The sequence below is a fragment of the Rhipicephalus sanguineus genome, unplaced genomic scaffold (genome assembly GCF_013339695.2).
Source record: "Rhipicephalus sanguineus isolate Rsan-2018 unplaced genomic scaffold, BIME_Rsan_1.4 Seq1220, whole genome shotgun sequence".
NCBI lineage: Eukaryota > Metazoa > Arthropoda > Arachnida > Ixodida > Ixodidae > Rhipicephalus > Rhipicephalus sanguineus.
Window position 1 is genome coordinate 12,285 of NW_023614511.1, and position 27,717 is coordinate 40,001.

The 27,717-nt window shown below is 47.4% G+C and overlaps 1 protein-coding gene across 1 annotated transcript; it reads left to right on the forward strand.

Moving 5' to 3' along the window:
* Positions 1–2,199: 2,199 nt before the first annotated feature.
* Positions 2,200–27,036, forward strand: LOC119376480 (endoribonuclease Dicer-like; the record flags this gene model as incomplete). The annotated part of the gene is made up of 10 exons (XM_037646290.1): positions 2,200–2,205; positions 2,641–2,795; positions 4,264–4,405; positions 7,522–7,597; positions 11,256–11,395; positions 11,695–11,874; positions 18,126–18,339; positions 20,190–21,331; positions 23,868–24,038; positions 26,762–27,036. Coding segments are annotated over exons 1-10 (2,501 nt in total), but the record flags the coding sequence as incomplete, so codon positions are not given.
* Positions 27,037–27,717: the final 681 nt, after the last annotated feature.

Sequence of the window (27,717 nt, forward strand, 5' to 3'; positions counted from 1 at the left end):
CCGCAGTGAATTTTCCCAAAACCTTTAGTCGATTACCGCTTGGTCCCGTTAGAACTATACCCGTTCTCTCTAACTTTGATGGGATGCCAGGGAATGTTGAAGGAACTACTGATACCTCAGCGCCCGTGTCTACCTTCGCGGAAGCTGGCGTTCCGTTAATACGCACTTCAATAAACTTGGCACTCGCGGCGCAATTATCAACAGTACCGAGAAAGTACAATGCATTGTCTCTCTGAAGGGAAGACAGTCCTACCTTGCTCGTTGTGAAGCCCTTCTTGCGACAGACCGCACTGAAGTGTCCCTTCACGCTGCAGTGGTAACACTTGGCTGACTTCGCCGGGCACATCGGCCTGGGATGCGACGCTTGTCCGCAGAAAGGACACCGCTGACCTTCAGGTGCCGCGCCCCCGACGCGATGCGTTTGATGCTCCTTTCGAAGAGGGTGTGAAGAGGCGCTCTTCTTTTCGACCGCGTCTACGTCGGTTTCCATTGTAGTACCGGACGAACTGGCGTTGTTTCGCAACTGATGCTGTTGCTCGTGTACTGTTTCCTTGAGACGGGCCTTGGCAACGGCACTTGCTAGCGTGAGGTCGGCGTCCATTTGCAGCGTTTCGGAGAGCTTCGCGTCCCTGAGGCCAACGACAAAGCGGTCGCGAATCATTCTCTCTTTGAATGTGCCGAAGTCGCACCTGTCTGCAAGCGTGTGCAGAGCTGTAACGAAGTTGTCGACGGACTCTCCGGGATTCTGGCTTCTGCGGTGAAAGCAAGCACTTTCGTAGACGATGTTGCGAGCAGCAACGAAGTGCTTGTCAAACTTGCTCTTGACGACCTCGTATTTCTTGGCGTCGTCTTCCGACAAGTTGAAGGTTTGGAATATTGTCCGCGCTTGCCTTCCCATTGTGTAAAGCAGCGTCCTGACTTGAGCTTCCTCACTGCGCTCGTTCAATCCCGAAGCAAACCGGTAGTCATCAAATTCTTGCGACCATGCCGGCCATTCGGACGTTCTTTCGAAGTTGAAGTTTGATGGCGGCTGGATGGTGAACATTCCGGAGCAAGTCCCTGTTGACTCGTCACCAGGCATGTTGAGTTGGGATCGTTGAGTTGGATCCTCTGTGCAGTTGAGTTGGATCCTCTGTGCAGAGCGATCCTCAGAGACGAAGAAATACTGCGTGATGCTTTCTCGACGTCAGCCGGAAACTTCTGACACCATGTCGCGTTACTGCCACCGTGTCGGGGCAGACGCGCAGAAGAAAAAGACAGGAGACGAGCGTTCAAGCCCCAAACCGAAAAAGCCCCCCGTTTATTGTCTGTCCTGCTTTTATAACCTCAGTGGGCGGAGCAGTCACCGGTGTGTTCAGACGCCGCAGCCGTCCAGGAACGCGGGCGTCGCTTGGTCGTATGGCGTAGCACGTCGATGCGTTCTCAACGCGTTCCTCGAAGCGCTGGTCGCGTTCGATGCAACGCCACAACTGCAGTTTTCGTTTCGCGCGTTGTCGATCACCGCGAAAGTTCGTCTTAACAGAAGAGTAGAGTTGGGCGGTTCGTCTTAAGCGAATTTTTTTTGCATTGAGTCTATGGGAAACCAAACAAGTGGTCCCGTGTTGTTCGGTATAAGCGAGAATTCGTCTTAACAGAGTTCGTCTTAACGGGAGTTCACTGTACGTCAGGCATGCACACGCCAAGCTTCGCTTGACTCCATTTTCTCATTACGTCAAGGGCTCCTGAATTTTTTGCTTATACTAGCGCATTCAAATATGTTTCTTTTTTTTCATGCTCAATGCAGCTTTAGCATTCTCTGCATGGTAGCATTGGTCTCTTTAATGGTCTCTTTAATTGGTCTCTTTAATGTGTTAAAATTAGGAGGTACACTCTAGCAAAAGGTGTATTAGTTTTGTGTGAAACCTGTCGCAGTTAAGCGCATGTTATGAGCACTAGCTAACTTTGGCTTGCACTGTCTATCACTGGCTATTCTTCACCAAGTGTTATGACAAGCAAGGTGATTGCAGGTCCTTGAAACCCTTGAAATTGAAAAGTGCATTTTCACAGGCCCTTGAAAGTTCTGGAATTGTTGTCTTTCCCTAAAAAACCTGCTTTCTGTGTTGGATGAGAAGTCATCCAGCAAGCACATTTGTTTTAGAGCCAGAATGCCCACATGATTGCGCATGTCTTGCCTTAACTATAGTCGATTACAACCTAACGATGAATGTAAGCTCCGCCCACAGATGTTGCTGACCCACCCAGGGAAAATTTGCATAGGTGCCCCGTCCAATTGCGTATGCTCATTTTTGTGACGGCAAGCACCTGTCGTGTATTTCAGGTAGCTGATTTTCCCCATACAGACACATGCTCGTGTCGCTGGTTTTTGGTCGAAAACTTGAACTTTCTGGCGAATTTTGGCAAAGGTTCTGGCATCACTGCTTGAAGAAGCATATTTTAAGTGGGGACGACGAACCTTTAATTAATAATGTGCATAGTATTTACATTAGCAGTGAAAAAGTACCTACGGTTACAACGGAAACCACCTAGCACGACTTGCTTGAACTGATGTATGACAGGCGCACCGCAGTTCTGGGGGCAGAGCTTGTATTTATTCTTAGACCGTAACAGACTATAGACGTTATTGTTCCTTTCTGTGTGCAGATATTGATGAACAAGTGCCACGAGAGGAAGGCACCACTCGCGTCCGAGGTGGTGCTGAGCTTTGCCGTCGACGAGCTGCTGCCGCCGTACATGCCGGTTCGCGAGGATGGTGCCCCTCGGATAACGCTCAGCTCGGCCATCGGCCTGGTCAACAGGTTGGTTTGTCTGCAATGCAGCCTTTGAGTCGTTCATAAAAACGAGAGACCGAGCTTTACCATACATAGGTGTTCCTCATCGAAATACGCAATAGCAGAGAAATACAACTCGCAACTGACATAGCGAATTTTATAATTTCTCATTGCACTTAAAAGAAAGAAGTTAAAAGCCTATCAACTGTAGGCAGTAGGTGTGTTTCTTTACTTGGCCATGAATATTTTTTTCGTTTGTTTGTTTTTTTCTTTTTAAACAAGAATCTTTGGAAAGTGGGAAATTTAAGAAGACTTGAGCATTCAGTTTGCGACCGCCAATTCGGATTGCAACATTGTGGATCCCGCTTTTGATCCGAACTGGGGCAAAGGTGTCTGGGCCAAACGTGCAGCCACTCGCTAGAGCACTCGTAGGCTGTAAGAGGAAAGCTGTTGTGCCTTCTGGTGAAAAACAGACAAGGTGTATAGGTGCGAGAAACTGCTGCAAATGCTGCCTTGAGTGATGTCACACCAACAACGGAAGGTGCAGGGCCCATGAGACTGCAACTGCGCCAGATCTATCATCAGATAGCTCGAAGTTCAAAGGTGAGAGCGCCTAGGGGCACTTCTTGCTGAAGGGAAGTGTGCTGAATGTATCCAAGGCACTAAATTTTGACCAGTTATATGTAATGCGCATTGCCAGACTGCTCTGGAGTGCTCAAAAATCACCAGCCAAATGTACATTTAACAATTGAATTTGTTTCACTGAAGTAACACCCATCACCCAAAGGTTAAGGGGTCATGAACCATCCCAAGGGCTTGGTGAGAAAACACATCCTGAGAATAGCAGACACTGCTATGAACATCTCAGCCAAATCTTGCAGTCATGCATGGCAAACAGAGTTTAGAAGCGGAGCGGAAAGTTGCTATTTTCTCTGTCGCCCTCTTTTCAAATGAAGGCCCGCCCTCACTTGCTTTGGAACTGCCAGTGCCTGCTGCTTGACGTCAAACAGCGGGTAGCATGCTATTTGCCAACAGCCAACGTAAATAAAGTGTGCCGTTTGGTTCAGATGCGCTTCTTGCCACGGCATGCCACCACGTGCCGGTGCAGCACTCTATAGTCTGCCAACCTTAAACATTGAGCCACAGTCGCGCACAAAAATAACGAGAGAGAGCGATCGCGTTTCATCACGCGCGCTCAAGGTCATGTCACGCACTGACGTAACTTTTTTTATTCCATGCCATCCCTTCCTGCTTAGCTTCGAGTGCACTCGGAACGAGAGAAGAGAGAAAGTGCTTAAAGCGTGCAACAAACCATTGTAACTCTGCTTGTTCGTGACGGACTCCAGAAATTTTTGCTTCAATTGATTCGTGAGGTAAACTCCAATACTAAGGTCATTGGATGATTACTTAGAGAAGTGGTTCATGACCTCTTTAAGAGAGCACTGAGAGCTGTTTTGAAACAGAAGCATTGAATGTGTGTTTCACGCTCTCACAGGTACTGCATGATCCTTCCGTCGGACATGTTCACGCACCTGAAGCCCACCTATCAGTTGAGCACTGTGACAGTGGAGGACAAGGAGATGTACATCTGCACCATCTACCTGCCCATGACTAGTCCCCTCAAGGAGGCCATCAGGGTACGTTGGGGATTTCTCGAAAGCGCGTGATGCGTAAAGCCGGCGTGTGACCCGCCGTGGTAGCTCTGTGGCTGCGTCAGTGCACTGCTGAGCGCGAGTGCAAAGGTTTCAATTCCCGGGCATGGCGGCCGCATATTGTGTGGTCACGAATAATAATAACTTGTGGGGGTTTTATGTGCCAAAACCATGATACGATTGTGAGGCATGCCATAGTGGAGGGCTCTGGAAATCTACACAGGGCAGAAGCAAATTGAATAGAATGTGGAATACTTTTCGAATAATTTTATTGCGATATCATTTATACGGACACTCGCGGCAGGTTTTGCAGTCGCCGTCACGTTCCGTGTAAAAGTCCAAATCAATAACATCGACCCGTGCATCGTATGTTCTACGCATGAGCAAAAGCACGCAAGCGCTAGGGACAAACGCGGCTGAAGTAGGGTTGAAATGAGCCGGCCATTTCCATCGCGCGAAGGGCAGTTGTGATAACATCACCCCACATACGAGGCCTGCAGTCGATGGCTCCTCAAGCAGAGGAAACACCCCGGCCGTCTTTTGTCAGGCGAAGGAGCTTGATGGGGCGCCGGTAGGGGAGGGGGCTGCATCGCTCGAGCAGCAACTGCAAAATTTGCTCATAAGGGCGCAGTTGCGTAAGCTATCTTGACAAGACATCAGGAGATGGCTCGTAAACTTGCTGTGCTCTAAACGTTTATTTCACGTTGAGAGAACAGACAGCACGAAAACCGCTTCATTCCCTGGCACATCCGTATTCCCTTAAACCAGCATTTTGTTGAGTTACGCAAGATCATTTCCAAAAGAGTTAGCTGCTAGCCTTACTTCATATAACATTGCAATTTGTTGCCATTGCAATCATTGATTTGCCCTTGTGGGGAAACTGTGATTTTTTTCGCAGTGTCAGACAGCCCTATTTTTACAATCATCGTAAAATGATGTTCACGTCCTAGCATTCGTATTATTGATAAATGCCCAAATAGAGGGAGCATTGGGTCCAAATGAGCATGGTCTTCGCTTGCAGACACCTCTTCAGAGAGTGCAAATTAACATGGTATAAGTGGTAAACTCAGCTTTCTCGAGCAACTGTTCCACTACATTAAGCTCGCATGTTGTATGCCTGTACTGTGCCTGCAAGGATGAAATTTATTGCAGTCTTGCACTGATATTGTGTTCCTTTTGGTGCAGCTGAGGTCTTAAAATATTCGTAAGCTAATATAAACATATTCGAATATACAACAGCAGCTATTCAATTGAAGCACCGAATCAAATACCGTAAAATCCTGAGCAAGCGCCCCCCTCCCTTTTTCGGGAGACTTGAAATATTGTTACGGAGATGAAGTGAAGGAAGACGAAGTGCTCGACAGCCCGACTGGCGCGCGAGTGTGCTGGTCAGCCAGCTTGACTCGTGTACCAATTCTTCTTTGTAAATATACATTGTATATACCAAACCAACCTCGTATCATATTGGTGGACGTGCGGGGTACTGCAGCAGGCAACGGAGCTCCGCAGCGGACGTCGCATCGCCCTCCCAACCATGGCTAACGCTGAGGCTTCCGCATCAACATCGCTGTCTCCACCAACGTCGCCGTCCCCACCACTTGTTTTCGTACCACCTAAGGATCCCGGTACGTTCTGTGGGACCGATGGCGTCGACGTTGAAGACTGGTTGGCCATGTTTGAACGCGTGAGTGTACCGAACAGATGGGACCCCACACTTCAGCTGGCCAATGTGTTGTTTTACTTGAGGGGCACCGCAAAGGTGTGGTTCGAAAACAACGAAGAAGAACTTACTAGCTGGGACCGATGCAAAGAAAAGTTGCGAGAGGTGTTTGGTAAACCCGCCGGCCGTAAGATCGCCGCCAAAAAGGAATTGGCCTGCCGTGCCCAATCTTCCACGGAATCATACCTCTCCTATATTCAGGACGTGCTGGCTCTCTGCCGAAAGGCCGACAATGACATGACGGAAGGTGAGAAGGTCGGGCATGTGCTGAAGGGGATCGCCGACGACGCATTCAACCTCCTGATGTGCAAGGGCTGCTCTACCGTGGATTCGATCATCAAGGAGTGTCGTCAGTTCGAACAAGCAAAAAGCCGCCGCATTCTCCAACCGTTCGCCAGACTTCCAAACACCGCTGCCACGTCGACGTGTGAAGACCAGTCGACACCGCAACATTCTTCGCCGCCGGAAGACCTTACACGAATTGTTCGTCGTGAACTGGAAGCGATGGCGCCCTCCGCATTCTATTCACGCAGCACCGATGCCCCTGTTACCGTTCCTCTCGTTCAAGCCATCGTTCGTCAGGAGCTGGAAAACATCGGAGTGCATTCCGTGTGTTCTGTTGCCACGCCCAGAGTCAGCGAACGTCCTTCTGCTATGTCCTTCTCAAACCGACGATTCTCTGCACGTTCTCGCAACCCGGCTGAGTGGCGAACTGCAGATGACCGCCCAATATGTTTCACCTGCCACCGCGTTGGACATATTGCTCGTTACTGCCGCAACACATGGTCCTCGGTACCTCGTGCAACGACCAATATGACCCGTTTTGACGGTAATGCTTACCATTTTTCTTCCGCTCCCGAGACCAACGCCGCTGACAACACCGCTAGGAACACTTGGTACAGCCGCTCGCCTTCGCCAATTTGTTGCTTCGCCGTTGCAGCGAAACCGTGACTTTTTTATTCACCCGACGAGGGTGAATAAAAACAGTGAATGCATGTGTATTCAATAAAGCATTTCATTAGAAGCACGGGTGTGCATTCTTTATTCTGAGTGGCTCTTCCATCACCATCTTGAATTTTGATCAGTGACCAAGCAAGGGTCTCCCCTCCAAGTCTTGTCAGATTCTTTCACCTTAGGGAGGGCCGCTTGCTCGGGATTTTGTGGTAGACGCCAATTGAATTCAATCTTTTAAATATAAACATATTTTTGTGCCCTTAGTCTATTTTACTGGATTTCCACTGTGACTACTCATGAACAGAACTTATTTAAACTGGATCATTTATTGTGGGCCGCATGGAAATACACAAGTAATGACTTCAACAAAGCCAACAATATGAGTGTGTTTGTTTCTGAAGTGATGGTTTTCTCGTCTTCCGTGCAGGGACGGCCAATGGAGACCAAAAAGTACGCAAAGATGGCTGCTGCGCTCGAGACATGCAAACGTCTGCACCAAATAAGTATGAACAAAAATTTTTCCTTCTACCTTCTTTAAGGGGGGACGCGGCTTTCGTATCGCGAAAAATGGCAAAAAAATCGATTTTTTGAAAATCACATTTTCAGTTTCTGTAGCCCTTTTTATATCCGATTCCAAAATATCTTCACCGAAAACCGCGTAGAAGTGCTATAAAAAAATTGTTGCGCCTGCCGAGGTGGCGAAAATTATTGGGGAAATCGCAAAAAAACACTGATTTTCAAAAAATCATAGCTCCGCAACGACGCCACCGGGCGCCGGTATCTTGGGCTCATCGGAAAGCGCATTTCTCTGTCTTCAAATTCCCCGCCTCAGCTGGCTCCTCCCTTCAAAAACAAGTGCACAAAAAGCAAATGTTCGAAGGTCGTTTCGAGCCCTCCGATTGGCCGCGTCCGCCATGTTGCCCCAGCGCGCCTCGCCATTGGTCCGATGCTCGCTCCGGGAGATCGTCGTCTGCAGCTCGTGCGTCTCGAGCTCACGGCTGTCGAAAGTCGCGCTACTTCGTGGCGTATTCGCAATCGCTCTGTGTTCACGGCTCGACGATAACTTTGAACAAGAACTACGTTTTAGTTTGGAGCTACTAGCGGAAGCTTGGTGGGATTACGATGGCGCGCCACACTCGCAGCGAACATCGCAAACGCGCGTCTCGGACCGACTCTCTAGCGTTGACTCGTCCGATCCGTGGTTCGAGGTTCTGCTTATGCGCACTTCGGACGTCGTGACGAAGATGATCGCAGGACGACTCTTTGTACTCGCGACCACGCATTACGTACTTTGAAACATCGGGCACCGCGGCCGGCGCGTCTACTGCTCGGAGTCGTCACTAGGCCTAACTCCGCTCACGGCGTCAGCACGCGAGACGAACCTCGAACTTTGCGGGCAAGAACAACGCGTTAGCGGACTCGCGGCAGTGTGCTTCTTCGCAAGGAACGAAGCGCTTCTCCCGCCGGCTCCTCGGTACAGCGGATGGTCATTTTACGCATCGGCAGCGGACCCCACGGCCAAGCTCGTCGCGCAGCGGGCGCGCGTCGGCGTCCCGAAATGCGAGGTGAAACACGTTGCGCGTATATTTTTCGTCGCCGCATCTAGGCATATTGCGCATCGTCATCGAATGCCGCCACCCAGCACATCGCGTGCCGACTTCCCGGACTATGCGGCCGAGCACTTAGAGGTGAAATAAAGCACTGGTGATGCAATTTAAGCGCGCTTGGGGCCGTGCTTGGTATCGCCGTAAGCGCTCATGAATAATCTGAAAAATAAAAGCCTCACAGAAAACCGTGTCCGCGACCGGGTGAATGATGAAGCGCATCGCAGGCGAGGCTTACAAATTAGCTTGACGAGTGAAACAGGGAGATGAATTCATATCTGCCCAGTTCGCGTCTTGAATAAACTGCTAAGGAATTCCTATTCCACCAATGTCTTGGCCATAACTGCCTGTTATTTAGGAGGAAGGGATAGGTTGTCATAATGATAGCCGCTCTTAGTATCCTATAAAATATTCAATGATCAATTGCAATCAAGACTGTTAATTATGTTAATGAGAGCATGAATACAAGAAAGCTGGCAAATCATCATAGTACATGACCTACTTGCATTAAAATATCTTGTTTTTTGTCATGTCTATTACACCACTTCATAACTTCGTTTAAAATTCATGCTACATGTTCTTTGTATATCAGAAAAGGATTTTAAGAAAAAAAAAAGAAAACAAAGGCACAACAGATAAAAGGCCACATGTGCAGGAGGTCCAACCTTATAAAACACATTAAAGATCACAATCTTCTTGTGTTTTAGAGAAGCAAGGCACCTCAAACTAAAGACAGGGCACTCAAGAAACTGCACATTACGAAGGACTCAAAAGATTACGACCCCAGTGCCTTTTGATGAAGTAATATCGTTGGTACAACTTTAAAAGCCGTTTTCTCAAAACTACTTTTCTTGCTTCCTGCTTCGCTTGTTCCGCTGATTTCTCACTGACCGCTGGGTCTATTTCAGTTCCGTTTTTTGTTCTATATTTCTTGAAGCACAGTTCACGGCGTGACATTCTTGCTTTTTCAGTATGGCCTGTTGATAATTAGCTATTTGACGAGTTGCACAAAGCCTCGATGCCTGTTGCACAGTCATCTCATGAAAAATGAAAACTAAAAAAAATTTTGTTGCAAATAAAAAAATCTAAGAATGTCATGCCCGCAATCAGACATCTTAGAATGCATAGCACTTTGAATGAGTTTCCTATCGCATTTTTTATGCGAGTCAGACTCGGAACAAGAGCAGAAGGTGAAATATATTGTACATCAAAAAGTTGTAAAGATATATTCATGAAATTTCTACAGTAGCATTAAAAAGACATTTCAAATAAGTGTGCCAATTTTCATCAAAATCCATGAAGAAATAAGAAAGTTGGTAACGAAAGCCACGTCCCCCCTTAAACTATATATACACAAAACGCCAGATTGGGCGCCGATGTGAGGCACTTGCGGCCCTGTATTGGAACTGCTGCGTAGAGTGAGCTATGAGTCACAGTGGGCTTGCCCGTATGCATTTCTTTACTCTGCTCCTGTCGCAAGGCTTTTGGGTGCAGCTTTTTTCCTCTAGCCATCGCCAGTAGAGATACTGCTCTGCTTTGGCAGCCATTCTCTGTCGCATAGCACGCAGTTTTGAAAATGTGTTCACAGTAACGGCATGCGACGACCATTTGTCCACTGGCACTAGGGGTAGTTTCCATTTATTGCCTTGTTCATCCTGCATGGCAGCAGTCAAACTTCGTTATATCTTGAAATAAACATTATATATTGAAATAAGCTATAGTGAGGTTAAGAAAACATGGTGTTCTTTTGACGGGAAGTTATAAAAATTTAACACTTGGTTATATCGAGAATTTTGTTACATTGAAGTTCTTTATATTGAGGTCTAACTGTAGCCGGTCTGATTCAAAAGCAGTTGTTTTGGGTCAACTGCTCACTGCTTGATTTCTCAGTCACGCGACTGCAGTCGTAGAGCTTGTGAACCAATCAGATGCCCTGGAAGGGGAAGTCGGTGGACTTTTGATGGCGGTGTGTGCATACGTGAACGGCACGGTATTTCAGAGTCATGATGGGTTGGTCACGCTTGCCACAGTGCGAACATAACGGCATCGTTGCTTCGTCACCAGTTGCACTTGGTTGCATGACCTCCGTGAACGAGCCTTAAAGGTTTCATGTTGCCTATCAGGATCATCAACCTTGTTGCAGCAATTTTATTTCGATTCATAATGATTCATAACCAGTAGATAAATAACTCGCACGGTCCCTTATGCACTTGCCCATGCTGATTTGAAAAGCCATCTTCTTTTTCTTAGTCAATTGTAATGATCCCTCCCACCCAAAAGCTTTCTGTACCACACGTGGTTTTGCACTGCCTCTAGGATCAACCCTCCTTTTGACCAAGCGACGATGTCATGTGAAGACGTCATCATGTGACGTCACAGATTCTGGCGACCAGTGATGTCACGATGACGTCATAAGCTGACCTCATAAGGTGACATTATCATGTGATGATCACTTTTGCATCACTCATGTTGACGTCGACGGTGACTTTTCGCGTTTGGTCAGGCATCTAAGGCTTTCGCCTTAGTAACTTGTCGACGTCTTTCGTGTTTTTGACAGACGAGTTTGACAACTGCTTGCTGCCCGTCAAGCGCGTGCTGAAGCTTCTGGAGGACTCGGACAATGAAGAAACCGAAGAGGTGCCTCCGGGCGCACCCAAGCCCGGCACGAAGAAGCGCAGGAGAGTGTACCAGAAGCGGGTAACTGTCAGTCACGGATTTTCATGCTCTTTGTATGAACGCACGGGGCAGCTCATTTTTTAAGTGAAGCCATTACATGAAGCCATTTTGTGAAGCCTTTACGTGAAGCCTTTACATGAATCCTTTACGTGAATCCTGTCTGTTAATCCTGTCTATTAATCCCATCTGTGAATCCTCTCTGTCATTTGACTTGTCCTTGTCATCAGCTCTAGTTGTAGGAGTCACTGCCATTGGAGAGAATCAATTCAGAGCCACTTGGGCTCTTTGAACTCGGCTGATTCTTCTTTTCCCCCCTTCAGGTGTGCACACTGTTTGCCGAGGCACGAGTCTTGGAAGCGGGCCATTACCGCCTGCATATTCTGACGACACGGCTCGTGAACATGGCATCTGAACTTCAGAACTGGCGCAACGAGACGCTCGTCGACCCCGAGGACTGCCCGACGTGGTTTGCCCTGCTCCTCCGCGAGGACATGCCCTGCGTAAGGACAACTTTTTATGATGTGCGACTTACTTACATAATGGTATTACAATGACCTTCGACAGTCTTTGATGCTGTATGGATTGATGACTTGGTAAAATAAGCGAAAGAAGGGGAACTTGAGGGCTTGTTTTTCTTTGTTAGACACAACCGTAATGAAAACCAACAGACAAATGAAGCCAAGGAAGGTATAGGGGATGTCATTTGTAGTCTTTTAACGGTATTGTAGTAATTATGATATAGATGTGAAGAAATTAAAGTTGACGAAAAAGACGAAAAGACAGCTTGCCACAGGCAGGGACCACACCTGGTAAAATAAGAACGTTTGATGGCATATGACATAATGACGAGACACAAGAATTACCTTTGGTGATGTATGATAGTGACAGGAGAATCACCTTTGATGGCCTTTGATGTCCTTTGTTGGTTTGTTCTCAATGACGTAAGAACGACGTCTGATGTCCTTTGATGACGTATGACCCAACGAAGTAATGACGTAAGAATTGCCTTTGGCAATGAATCACTTAGTGACAATGACGTGTGAATGGCTTGTGACAATGTGTGACATAATCATGTAAATGTGACCTTTATTGTCAGTGCTGAGGAGAAAGGCAAGGGTTCGTACCAATGCTGCTAAGGTTGCGGGGTCAGTTTTCAAACTCCATGTCAGAGCGTTGCGGGACGTGCGACCTTGCACGTCCTTGCACAGCAGTAACGCCAGTGTGCACATAAAAGCATCAGCAAGGGAAAAGGAAAAAGAGAGGACACAAAATTGTTCAGAGGCAAACCACACAACTATAGCGCCACCAGTGCCATGCAAATGTGACAACAGAGCACCAAGAAAACATTGCATGGATCCCACCATAAGTTCAAAGACAAGAACACAGTCGAGGCAGAACTGACTGTTTAAAAAAAGAAAAAAAACACTAACAGTAATCAGGATTGACAGCACTTTCAGAAGCACTACAGTTGTCAAAAAAAACCTTGTCAGAGAATAACGCTCGCAAATGTAGGGAGCAACAGTTGCAGCCATGTCAACAACAGCAGCAGCAGCAGAGTCAACTGATTTGCCTCGAGTGTCCCTAACATTGCGATTGTAAACATTCTTATTGGTGAAGACGAAGAATAAAACAGCGCTTGGGACGGGATGAGAAGACGACACAGACATGGCACTGAGTCTGTGTCTTCTTCTCGTCCCATCCTAAGCGCTGTCTTATTCTTCCTCTAATATGCACCAACCAGCCCAATCAAGCACACTGCTTATTGGTGAAGCAGCTTGGAGTGCTCCAAGCATGGCACTGAATTCTAGTAATGCACCACATTCGGCCACACTGTACTATGGTGAAGCATTGCACGACACGTTACAGCGCAAGGCATTGACGTGATGTCGAGCAGGCCGGACCCGTGTGTACGTGGCGATATGAAAACTCCTCGTGCAGTTTCAAACACGCTAACTTCCAATATCTTTAAGGGTGTCCACGATGATCAGTAAATTGGTACACCAAGAAAGCAAAGATAAACCGCAGGATGAAATCATGAAACGATTGGCAGAAAAGTATTTGCCACTGGCACAAGACGGTGAAAGAGATGACGAAATAGAATACAAGGGGGAACTGTGCGAGGAAATGGACAAAGAATTTACGAAGGGAGACGTGAGGTCGGCTTTACACGACCTCTACAGTAAGTCAGCAGCAGGGCCAGACGGCATAACAAATAAACTTCTCAAGAACTTGGACGAGGAATCCCTTAATTTCCTGACAGATCATTTCAACGAACTGTGGAAGGAAGGGAAATACGCGGACGAGTGGAGGAAGGCCTCCACGGTTCTAATACCCAAACCGGGTAAACTGCTGGGGCTCGACAACCTCCGTCCCATCTCCCTTACCTCGTGTCTAGGCAAAACGATGGAACACATGATTCTCAACAGACTCACGAGGCACTTGGAACAAAGCGACAAGTTGCCTTACAATATGATAGGATTCCGTCCTGGGTTGTCAACCCAGGATGCCATGCTTTTAATCAAGCATCAGGTCCTGCAGGTCAGCCCAAAGCACACGAGAGTGATCTTGGGGCTGGACGTCGAGAAAGCCTTTGATAGGGTGGCGCACAAAGCCATACTCGAAGCCTTGTCAGATATGGGACTCGGAGAAAGGCTCTTTAATGTGGTCAAATCCTTCCTGGGAGACAGAAAAGCCAGCCTCAAGCTGGGAGAACTGAGGTCGAAAGACGAACACCAACTGGGGAACAGAGGCACTCCGCAAGGAGCAGTGCTGTCTCCAGTGCTTTTCAATCTGGCCATGACCAGAGTTGCTAAGGAACTAGAAAGGATTGAGGGGGTGGGTTTCGCGATATACGCGGACGACGTAACCATCTGGAGTGCTCAAGGGAGCATGGGAGAAACCGAGACGAGAATGCAGGAATGCGTTCGAGTGGTTGAGGACACCCTAAGCGGAATGGGCTTGAGGTGTTCGGCTGCGAAGTTGGAGGTAGGGGTAGAAGACCCAAAGGGTACGACCCCGATAACGAACCCAAGATAACACTAACATGCCAAGATGGATCCGAAATAAGGCAAGTCAAGGAACTCAAAATACTGGGCTATTACATTGACGACAAGGGTTGTAACTCTACTACCATACAGAAAATCTCGGAGAAAACGGCACAGGTCGTGAGACTTTTAAAGCGAATTACCAACAGACACAGAGGCATAGGAGAGGACAGCGCGCTACGGCTGGTCCATGCCTTCGCCCTTTGCCACTTTAGATATGTGGGAGGTCTAGTAAACTGGACGGTCACGGACCGCAACAAGTTAAACGCTTTACTCAGAAAGCTAACGAAGTCCACCCTCGGGTTGCCCATTTGCACGCCGAACAAGAAACTAGCAGATCTAGGAGTCCATAACACCATGGAGGAGATTGCGGAGACACAACAGGTAACGCAACTCGCTAGATTAAACAAGACGCGCGCGGGTAGGAAAATACTCGCTGCAATAGGACTAGACCCGAATAGAATGCGTGAGCCGGAGGAGGTCGAGGTGGAGCTTAATTGCGAGCAGAGAGATGCGATCAGAACCACCCCTCTCCCAAGGAATATGCATCCCGTACATAACGTAAACAGGAGAAAGGCGAGGGCGCAAGCCCTTCTTAAAGAAATTGAGAGCGTGGGTACACAGGCGGCGATTGTTGACGCGGCATGGGTCAGAGGTAGAAAAGCATACACGGTAGTAGTCGTAGACGTTAGAGGAGAGGTGCGGGACGCGATAACCGTACTCAGTAAGCAATCGTTTGTCGCAGAACAGGCCGCGATAGCCCTGGCGGTCAGGAGTAACAAATGGACCCACGTATACAGCGACTCAAAAACGGCGGTGAAAAGCTTTGAGAAAGGCCTAGTAGCCAAATGCGTAAGAAATATCTTAGGAGAAGGAGAAATCCCAGGAACAGCCATCAGATGGTTTCCTGCGCATATGGGACAAGTGGACGAAACCCGAGTGAACCTCAACGAGGTCGCCAACGATCGGGCACGAGGACTGACATGCCGTGCCGGTCAAACTCGAGGTGACGGCTATGACCATTCGGGGGACACAAAAGATTCACTGCTGTCGTACAACCAAATTACAAAGCACTACTACATGGAGTGTAGGCATTTTCCGTTGCCACACCTAAAATTAAATAGACCACAGGCGGTCAGTCTGCGGTTACTGCAGACGGGTACCTACCCGACTCCGTACAACGTAAATAAAATTTATCCGGAGCTGGAATTAAGGACAGTGTGCGATGCATGTAATGGCGTCATGGCAATGAGACACGTTATGGTGGGATGCCCCGCCTCTCTCGCCGATCCCGACCGCGAATGAGAGAAGTGGATGCGGCTTATCAAGAGCGACGAACTTGACGATCAATTAAGGGCTGTCCAGAAGGCCCACGACGCCGCCACCCGTCTCGGACTGGTGGTGCCGACGTGGATGCGGCCCGCCTCGGCCTAAAAAACTGAGCTTCAGGACTGTTTATAATAAAGTTATTAAATCAATCAATCCTATTGACGCTGTCAACGCATGTATCCATGGCATGATGGTAACAGTATTGGGCTGCTGTGCTATATGGAAGTCCTGTGCACGAAACCTGTGGAAACTTCTTTTTTTTTTCTTTTTGTGCTTATTTTATTATACAGTAGAATCTCGTTACAACGAACTTCGCGGGACCGCCGAATTTAATTCGTTATTCTGAAATATCGTAGTACTGAAAAATGATGTCGGTAATGTAACACAACAGCGAAAATAACGTACCTTTGCAGGAGGTGCACGTGTTGGGGCGTAAACAATGAACGAAAACACTGGGCACCGAGTGGAAACAATTTACTGCTTAAAAAAGCCGGTTATCTTCTTCTGGCGAGTAGAAAGCAGGCGCTGGTGCATGTATGCCTCCACGTCTGCAACCTTCCTAAGGATGTCTTCGGGTACATCCTTGCAGCACCCGAGGTATGATCGGGTCTGCTCAAGGAACACCACAACATCCAAGCTGGAAATAGTCTCTTCCGTTGTCCCAGACTCTGCATCTCCAGCGTCGTCTTCGTCACTGCTACAGCAATCTTGCTCACGCACTTGACTCACGATTTCTTCACAGGTGAGCTCTGCGGACGTAGCCGCTGCACAGTCACTGTCTACGTAATCCTCGAAGGTTACCGCAGCATCTACCGGGAGCTTCTCGGTAAGCTCATTCCAAAGCTCTGGGTCGAGTTCCGCTTCGTCATCGCAGTCTCGTGGTGTAGGCTCGCAGTCTTGCGGCGTAAGCGAAGTCTCGAGAAGACCTGCCTTTCACCAGCAGTTGCTAATGGTACTTGCCTTGACATTCCACCACGACCCTGTCAGCATTTCTGCGGCTTGACGGATGTTGACCTCCGTGGGCAGCTTCAGTCGTATGTTACTGAGAAGGCGCTGCACAAGTCGCTTCCGAAATTCGGCCTTCACACATCTTATTATGCCCTGGTCTAAAGGTTGGAGCAAAGACGTACAATTCGGGGGCAGAAATTCAAGCTGCACATTGCTGAAACGCACGTTCACCATATGTGCCGAGCAGTTATCAACGATTAGAAGAACCTTCTTTTGTTTCTTCTTCATTGTGTTGTCGAACTGCAGCAGCCACTGCGTGAACAGTTCCCGCGTCATCCACGCTTTCTTATTTGCCCGATAGTCTCAAGGCAACGAGACAACGTTTTTCAAGCAGCGAGGCTTGGCGGACTTGCCAATAACAAGAGGCTTGAGTTTTTCCGGTGCATGTGGTGTTGCAGCAGAAAAGCACTGACACGCGAAGATGCGATTTTTTTCCGCCCTTGCATTTTTACGAAGTTATTGACCTAACAAGGAAATTTCCGTTCCCTGGCAAATAACCACAGGGTTCAGTGTTGTCATCAGCCCGTTAATCGAAGTTTTTTTTGGAATAGCTGACTTGAAAAATTGGGGATTTATTTCAGATTATGACAGACTGGATTTTCCTCTAGCATGCGCTATAACGCTTTCGCATTACAACATCTAGGCACCCTAGTCATGGCCATAGCTCTCCTTTGCCGAGGCTGAACGCTGAACGCCTAGGCCATGCACGGAGCAACGGACGCAGCTCTTACGTACCGGATGGCGCTAGTGGAGGCGGTGGTTGCTGTCATTATTTTATGGTTTACGCGACAGCACTGATTGTCTCCTCGCGGCTTTCTCGCTCGGCCTGCTCACACAATCACTACATTCCTTCTCTGCACCTATACATATTATGAAGGCTTGGTTGGGCAGACGTTTATTTGGGCCGAAGACCCGGCAGCGAACAGGCACGGTCAACCCACACTGATGATGATACACGACGAAAATGAGGATGCATAACAAAATGCATTGTGATGATGATAATGTACAGATGAAGAAGATGTGTATAATAAATATCCACAATATCGGTAGCCTGTCATAGTTTCACATGACCATCTATCCGGCCTGCATCGCCCAGACGTTGGAAGCTCCATGTCCTGGTCAGTGTCGGGCCACCCTCATAGACTTTTCACATGAGCAGGCATGGGTTGGCAGCGACAGCAATGCCGTAGTAACGTTTCAGTGTCTCTACATTACAATTTTTTGATTTTGGACTACAAAATCCTTTCCTCGATCTTACAAACTTCCCGATTTAATGAAATAATTCGGTCATGGTCATCCATTTCATTAAACCGAGTTTCAACTGTAATTCTTTTTTTTTTTATTAAGGGGAGAACTTTGTCCGATTTCAGTTGCCGTCGTTTCCAATCTTCACGCGGTCCGGTGACGAGGAGGTGACGGTGGTTCGCGCGGGCCTGGTGAGCCTCTCTGCCGAAGAATGCCATCGGCTTCAATGTTTCCATCGCGCAATCTGGGACGACGTTCTCCGAATGAAGGAGAGACCCCTGCTTCAGTTTGACTTGGGCTCTGCGCCTAGCTGTCCAGTTTTGGCTCCAGTGATAAAAGGTGAGCGGTGGTAGGCTGGAGCAAAGGAACAGGAGTGTCAAGAAGTGGTGCAGTGGGAACGTTACCAGTGGTGCGATCTTGTACGCGTTCCAAAATAAGCACGGAGGCGTGGCATTACATCCAGCCGCACGTGACCGCACGCGATTGGTCAATGCAGGGCCGTGACGTCTGTCGCGGTTCGCATGGGCCATTTGCGTGCGGCTGGATGTAACGCCACGCCTCCGTGTTTATTTGGAATGCGTACAAGATCGCACCACAGGTTGCCAAATGCGGCAAGGCAACCCTGAGGCAACCCTGCATGCAGGGTTACATTAAGGTTCCCTGCAACCCTGCAAGCGTGCATGCAACCCTCGTGTATTTTGCTGCGTGAAACAGTAATATCCTGGAGTTTCGTTCTTAACCCTTTTTTTTTCACTTTAACCTCTTCTGGCACTATTCACAATGCCTCTGCACGCCATTTTGTTTCTACCTGTTGTGCCCAGTAATGGCGAGGAAAATACAACAAACGTGCACCCTTGGATTATCACCCCCTGCTTTATGAAACGTAGTTTTTATTGGTGCTTGTATACGGAAGGGACAAAGCAAGAATAGACAGTCTGTGTGCTCACCAATATATAATGTGCATATACGATATATACATCTGTACATGCCCCCCTTCCCACGACGCTGCACCGTGCTACTTCGTGGGTTGCAGAATAAGCGCCTTTCAGGCTGTGTTCCAATTGTGGACAGCATCGTTGACAGTCTACGCAGGCAGGACGTCTGCACGACCTGGCACCACCTCACGTAGACAAGAGAAAGCTAAGGAAAACAAGCAGAATTGGTATTATTTTTACTTCTTTCGTGTTCAGATCTATAAAAATTAAACGTGGCTTACATTAAGGACGCAGAAAAACGCCTACTTGTGGGCAGACATACATACCAGTGAAATCCGAGCATTCCGCTCAGCCGCCATCTTGTTTGGACAACAAGGCAGGCTGCATTGTATTTGTCTCCAATGCTGTCTTCATGAAGCTGCCTATTTAGCCAGCCACGTGAAAATTGGAATGGGACTTAAGATGGTTGCTGTCCACTTAGCTATCAATTTAGCCATCTATGATGAGTATTGGAACACATCCTTGGAACTTCAAAACCACCATCAGCTTGCCTGCTGGAGCCATGGCAACAGGACAGTTCAGTAAGGAGCTCCTCCAGTAATGAATTGGTTTGAAAGAATATTTCTGTAGAACACTCCCGATATGGTGCGTTAAACTACTTTCGTTGTATAGCCAAAACTTGCAGGAAGGCCTAGTGAGATGCCCTCGAACTGGGTGTGTGCTGTGTAGTGTTAAAGGTGATCACTTTTGCAGAAACACTGCCATGTGGGACATCATCTTCAAGATTCGACTAGTGACAACGGCAGCAGTATAATGTTTTTTTTCATTTCGATAACATTTACAAGTAATACCCTTCAACTCATGCATGTATGTTCAGCTGGCTTGGGTGGTTTTTGGAGAGAGATTAAGTAGGACGACCTAAATAAGCATGCCGCATGGTCTCTCGAATATGGTTGAATGTGGCTATATGGAAGTTGCGTCTATCGTGAGAATAGCTTTGTTAATACACAATATTGTCATGGGGTCGTGACGGCGAAGTACGTAGAACACAATCTGGTACAGATGAAAACGTTTTATTGGGCAAACTTGTGCCCAGGAAATGAAATGCCAGGTACATGCAATATGCGCTGTACACTGATAGCCCAAATACATCAAAATGAAAAAATAAGTTTGCATGGCAATATTCATTGCAAACATATTTGTTGTTATATCTGTTTCCGTTATATTGACGTTTGGCTGTAATTCATCTTGCAGACGGTGACATATCTATGATAGACTGGCCCTTTGTCGACTTAGTTGTCAGCGGAATCGACGAGAAACGTGCGACGGGAACTGCCTACAGGTTCAATCCCTGCCCCTACGAAGGCGCCGTGGTGGTGCCTCGCTATGCTCCTCTTCACTACCACCACAGTACGTTCTACGTGAAGGCGATCCGCACCGACCTTACCGTCGACAGCATCGACGGGAAGGGCAGTTTCCGCGAGTACCTCTCCCTCATTCACCACCTGCACGTCACCGACTCCACGCAGCCGATCCTTGAGGTGGTCTTCACCGAGGTTCGGCTCAACCTGCTGACGCCGCGCTACCGGAACCGCAAGGGTGACGTGTTCCTCAAGAAGACAGCCATGAACCGGCGCACGGAGCTGCGCGTCCCGGAGTTTTGCGACGTCCACCCCGTCTCGGCCAGCATCTGGCGCAAGGCAGTGTGCCTCCCCAGCATCGTGTACCGGCTCAACCAGCTCCTCGTCATGGAGGAACTGCGTGCCTCCATCGCCACGGCAACCGGCATTGGTGTCAGGACCTTTCGGGGCCGCTGGCCAAGCGTGGACTTCCAGAGTGCCGTCTCGGGGAGCGCCACGATCAGCTTCTCGCCCGCCCCTGACGAGGTGGAGTTCGGCAACCTCCTCCGCGGCCACGGCGACGCGGAGGAGATACGGATGCCCCGGCTGTCACGGTCGTTCGAGTACCAGCCGGAGCTGAGGGGCAACCCCGGCCCGAGCCCGGGACTCCTGCTGGAAGCGGTGACGTCGGCGAAGGCGGCTGACGGCTTCGACCTCGAGCGTCTCGAGGTGCTCGGCGACTCGTTCCTCAAGTTCGCGGTGACCATCGACCTGTTCTGCGGCTCCACGTCGGCGCAGGAGGGGCTGCTGACACAGACGCGCGCCCGCATCATCTGCAATCGGAACCTGCACCAGCTCGGCTCCAAGATGCATGTGGGATCGATGATCGCGCTGGAGCAGTTTGAGCCGCTCCGGAACTGGCTGCCGCCAGGCTACCGCGTCCCCGAAGGTGCGGAGGACATAATGATGGACGTCGACTTTGTCTTCTGGGTAATACGAGAGGACACCAAAATTCTAGAGAAGCTGAACTATGAAGAGCTTTGCAGCAGCTATGAGGTGAGTGTCTCGTGTGCTTCGTTAGAGTGACAGTAAAGACAAGAATGATTTCTTTAATATCGTCTAATTACTAGAGCTGTGCGAGCAGCAAAATTTTGGGTGCGAAGCGAATTCGAATAATAAAGATTGAGTGCAAATCGAATCGAATAATTTCGAATAATTTTCGAATATTTCTCAAACATTTTTCGAATAATTCGAAGTGAAATTACAGAAAAAGTTGCAGAGAATCCCTAAGTATGTTCTTGTGAGATAGCAACATGAAAGTGTTTCTTTTCGCTAGGTTGATGAAGCGCTGGTGGGGTCATATTTCATAGTTGTCTTTCTTATCAAGAATGAGGCAATGTAGAGGCCGAATCATATTTATGTACATGATTTGGTGCAACCAAAGTGTTGCCGACAACACTTTACACGTGATAGGCAGAGATGCCATTTCCTCAGCCTCTCCTCCTCTTCCAACTTCTGTGGAAGGCCAACTGATGCGACAGACAAGGGTGTGCTCCCTTCAAGTCCAGAGTTCCAAATCTGCCTCAAAGACGTCAATATATAAGAACATCTGAAATTTTGGATGCTAAAAAGCTTCGGCGTCCGATTTTTTGGACTTCCTGCCCAAATTTAAGGTCCAAAACAGCATTAATTGAGCCCCCAACTCTGGCACATCTTTCATCTCCATATTGGAACCAGCGTTTTCTTGAGTTAATACATTTGCGACCGTAGCGGAGCTTGAAAGGCAGCTTTGCCGCAATACGGGAGTGTGATGAGGTGAAGCATATTGAAACTCTAGGGACCACTTTCAATCGGACGTTGACTGTCTCTTGGCCAAGTTCGACCGTAACGGACCTTGAAAGACGGCTTTGCCGCAATACGGGGCTGTGAGGAGGTGAAGCATATTGAAAATCTAGGGAGCACTTCCAATCAGACGTTGACTGTCTCTTGCCTAAATTCGACCGTAACGGAGCTGGAAAGGCAGCTTTGCCGCAATACGGGGGGTGGGATGAGGTGAAGCATATTAAAAATCTAGGGACCACTTCCAACCGGACTTTGTCTCTTGGCTAAGTTCGACCGTAACGGAGCTTGAAAGGCAGCTTTGCCGCAATACGAGAGTGTAATGAGGTGAAGCATATTGAAAATCTGAAGGGGTCACTTTCAACCGGACGTTGACTGCATTTGTCTTTGGGAAGTTCGAATAGTAAAATTTCAGTGCGAATCAAATAGCAAACACTATTCGAAAAATATTCGAAATTTCGAATATTCGCACACCCCTACTAATTACCGTTTCACAACACCACAAGCCACAAAGATGCCTGGTGAGTTAGAAAAGGCGCAGAAAGAAAATACAGGTGCCACCACTGCCTTAACATTTCAGTACCAACTTGTGGTGATGTCATTGATATTGATGGCCCCTGCTAGAAGCTACGGTGTACATAATTTTCATTTGGTATAAATGAATTATGTTGTTTTCCAAGGGAGCCAGAGATTCAATGTAGGAAGTTGGTTGGTTGGTTTATGCAGTTTAACATCCCAAGGCGACTCGGACTATAAAGGATGCTGTAGTCGAGGGCTCCAGATAATTTCAACCACCAGTGATTCTTTGATGTACACTGCTTGACAGTGGTTAACGTAGAAAGTCTCGGGAAATCTTGTCGAGCGAGTGTGTCCAAGCTCTAAAAAGAGACTGAACTTTATGACATCAAACCAAAATGACACTCTGGATCCAAGGTCTCGGTGCAAAATTAAAAAATCAACACCTTGACCTTAATTTTGTCTTGTAATAAAGAACATGTGATGTCAAGATTGAAGACGATAGTGTTCTCGGAGGACAGTTTATCAGTCAAAAATAATTTGGGGTTGCGCTTTAGCGCCCATTTTAAGGTCTTTTCAAAGCATTGAAGTCCTTTTAATTCTCCACATCACCTAAATTGATCAGCTCTTTCAGCTGTTTCAGACTTTCAAACTTCTTGGGTGTCGCAGGGCAGAGCATTCATGCAGTTGCCACGCTGCTCTATAGTCGGATGCATCTTTAGAAGTCCGTTGCATTTCCTCCGCAAAGGTGGATACATGCCAACCTGCACCAATGGGAGTGCACTCTAGAGTGGCGTCATAAGCCGAATGGCTGGTGATCCTGCCTTCTGAGAACATCACCAAGTGCATGAGCGGCACTATTTCTTTTAGTTGCGGAGGCGATCGGCTACCACGCTTCGCTCATGTGGGCAAGGGCCTCTCCGAAGTTCTTAAGTTGTATCCGACTATAGTTGGGACATGAGCCTACTTGGCCCAGTACTAAAGCCTTTTGTACACGTAGCAGCCTCCAACAGGAAATAGCTCTACCACTGGTCTTGCGGCTGAAACATGACCAGCCTGTATAACTCTTTGAACACATACAGAACGTGAACACCTATGACCTCGTAATTCTACTTGGACCACGTTTTCGTCAGGGCGGAATTCAAACTCAGATCGTCTGTTGATTCCAATCTATTGGACTCGTAATGTCTTCATCACTTCTATCCTTACAGTGAATTTTTTTTTTCCTCATGCACAGCACTACAAAGCTGAAATGAGGAAGCCAGAGTTCGTTCCTCCATCCCGCAACACGTCCGGGCCCGTTCCAATCCGCCAGTCAACGCAGCTGTCTGACAAGAGCATCGCCGACTCGGTGGAGGCCATCATTGGTGCCTACCTTCTTGTCACCGGTCCCATTGGTGCCCTCAGGGTAAGGGTGCATTTTTGGCAGTGACACACTATCACAGCTGAAGCGTTTAGACTCGTTGTGGTCATCCTTGAACAAGCACTGAACATCAGATAAAATATTTTCTCCACATAAAAAGCATTGTTCATGCAAATGTTGTGTCTTTGGTACCGGCGAGTCTTTTTCCTCCACTTCCATTTACCTTTATCTCATAATTTTTGTGCTTCAATGAAAAGCTCACACGGCCCGTTATGTATTCACACCTAAGACGACATGAAGGCGATAGTCGTCAGTATCATTCCTCATCGGAGCTTGAGAAGTCGCGTGAATTAGGATCTGTTTATGCCAGCCATCGGTTGTAATCTGCGAACAGAAAACTATCATCATCATTAACCAGCACGCACCATCTTCGTCCTCTTCCTCTTTTTCTGCTTTGCTCCCAGAACACGTGCTCCGATTAGCCCGGTGTGGGATGGAATAACTCTGATGGGTGAGAGAAAGAGTACGGAGAGAGAGAAAGAGAGAAATTCTTGGCAAAAAAAGTTTCTTGGCAAGGCAGGATTTGAACCCGTCTACCCATAATCTGAAGGTGAGCATCATAATCACTTGGCTATCCAGGCACGCTAGCAGAGCATAGCATAGCCTTGTATAGTATAGTATAGTATAGCAAGGGGGTAGGAAAGGGAAGTGAGGGTGAGAAGGAGAAATGTGAGGGTGAGGAGGAGGGAAATAAGGCGGGAAGCATAGAAAGAGAGAAATAGAAAAAAAAACAGAAAGGGAGAGAACCAAAGAGAGAGAGAGAGAGAATTATATAGACAGAGAAAGAAATAACTAGAAATGAACAGAGACAGGGAAGACGCAGAAAAAATAGACAGAACAGAAAAAAAGAAAGAAAGAGAACAAGAAGGAAGGGGAAAAATAAAGAGAAACAAAGAAGGGAGCCCAGCTCCACACTTTCTTCAGGCTTGGCACAACTAGTGCAAAGCTTGCTTCATTTTTGTCTCGCACGCCATGTTTTCAAAGCCAGCATCTTTCTTGATGGTGTGGCTGACGAAGATGGATTATAGCTCAGGTCTTTGTAATGGATTGGCAGCTTTCAAATGACCCACTTGTTATTCAGTTCACATGGTGTGCGATTCTACACTTCTGCCACGCAATATTACATCTGATGCAACTCCTGGCCCAAGATAACCCTATGGGGTCTTTTTCCAAAGCGGTTTCAAACACGATTTTGCTTGTATTGGCAAGCCAGGAAAGATTCGAGAAGTAAATGCAGGCAGCGATGCTGCCTTAAGTTTCCACACCAAATCACCGTGGTGATATCATGGATTTTGCCGCAAGAGGCGTCTGCAAAAGCCTGCATAATTCTTTGGTAAAACGATTAGACATTGTGCTCCAAAGGAACTAGGGACACAACGTGGCAAATTTGCAGAAATATTTGGATGTCGCCAAAATGAGAGAAAAAAAAATTTTAATCCGTGATCTTACACTGACATTCAAGCTGTTGTTGTTACCGCTGAGCTGCTTGTGACTCCTGGCAATGCCATGCATATATGACCACTAGTGAAACCCATTTAGAATACAAGAGATGAAAAATCCTTGAACCTTGTTGCTGAAGCCAACGTTTCGAAAAGCAGTCTTGTCCTCAAGGCAGCAACTGACAAGAAGACAAGGCCACTTGTCAAAAAGTCAATTTTAGTGGAACCTCCTTTTCAAGGATTTTTAGTCTCTTGAAGCCTCCACCTTCTGCAGAACCTTTGCCTTGTTTCTATTTAATACAAGTTTTTTTTTTGTTAAGCATCTCTCCAGACATTTTCCTGTGGCCTCTGAAATACGGCCTATCTGTTTTGTGCGCGGGTGGCCTTGTTCTCTCTTACCTTCCTGTCTTGCTAAAATCAACTAGTGCTGCTGGGTGCAAAATTAAAAAAAAAAAACAAAGCTTTGACTGAAATTTACATTTTCTTCTGCTTATGGAGTTTTGATGGCAAAGCTGAAGAGTTTTCAAAGAATATGTCTACATCACTGAGGATGGCCGAATAGTAAATTTGAAGTTCGATGCAAATAGTGGTTTGGTTGAATAACTTTAAATCAGATAGTTCGAGTGGTATACTATACCACATATTATAAAAAAATGAGCATTTTTGTCATGACTCTACTAACTTGCACATTATCTTTAATAATTGGAACTAGGCGTGTGCGAATGTCACTTTCTTGGTTCGAAGTGAAGTGGAATCCAATTCTAATAGTGGCAAGAATTGTATAGTAATAAGGCGTAAGTAATAAGCGCTAAAATATGTTACGTTTTAAAATTTGCTGTACTTAGTGCATATAAGCCTGTATAACATGCTTTTAAGCTTAAAAAATATATATTTAATCAAGGTGTAGGTAATATGTACATTTTACCTTGAAGTGTGGTTTCGTGGAAGTGTGGATTTCCTCTGGATAGGTGGTTTACAGCACAGCAGCCCCACGCCGCAGTGAAACCACCTTTTTAAGGATGTGTCATGCAGTCAAATATACGTCTGTTTGTTCACTTCGAATACTTTGAAATTTCTAACAATTTATGTTCGTGTCGAAACGGAATCAAATACTGTAATCTTTGTCTGCCCTTTGTTTACTGTGTTTGTACTGTAAATCGAAGCGGTGTAATTCGAAGTGCTTGAATATTCGTCATTCCTAGTCATCACTCATACACTGATTTAGTATTTCTCGTTAGCATTCCTTCAAGGCTGCGCTCTTCGTCGCAGGTGATGAAGTGGATGGGCCTGAAGCTGCAGCAGTGCAACCTGGACGCGCAAGGTGCCGGCGACAATGAAAGCGCCGCAGTGCCAGCGTTCATGGGGTTCCCGGCACCACGAACATCGCTACTGCGTTACACGGATGATCCCGAGGGCCACCTGGCGAGCCCGAGCAGTCCGTGGCAGGCTGCACTCTGCCTAGCGGAAAAGACACTCGGCTACACCTTCCGCGACCGGTCCTTTCTGCTGCAAGCCTGCACGCACGCCTCGTACTACAAGAACCGGTAACCTAGGTTGCCACAAATGTCCGCCTTAGTGGAACAATAGTTGCGGTGCTTGGCTGCTGACTTGAAAGTCGTGGATTTGATCCCGGCCGTAGCTGTTGCATTTCGATGTAGGCGAAATGCTAGAGGCCCCTGTACTGTTTCGTCTCAGTGCAAGAACACAAGAGGGTAGAAATTTCCGGAGCCCTTCACTACGGCGTTGCTCGTAATAATATTGTGGTTTTGGAACATAAAATTCCAGATTATTATTTAATTACGTTACCACAAACTTGATGTCAAAGCACTGTTTAAAAGGTCCAAGAATTTGGAGGCCGAATCATCAGATTCGTGGGGGTAAAAAATTGACTGTTTCACAAGTAGGTACCCGCTGTGTGAGCTCAGCAGCAGGGAACCGAACCCGCTTTCAAATGCTTAGCAGCTCAAGGCTATAACTTTTAAGGGACCACAGCAGGTATTTAGCTCTGCAAGCATCTAAATTTTTACCTGGCATGATTATATTATTAATCTCTTCCAATTTAATGCTAAAGAGCACTAAAACCTAGGTACCCAATTGGTACTGTGGGACCAAGGAGTAAGGATTCTTAATAGAATCAAGTACTGTGGAACCAGGGAGTGAGAATTCCTTTATTGGGGACTTAGAATCGGGTACTTCTTAGAAACGGGTACTGTGGGACTGGTGGT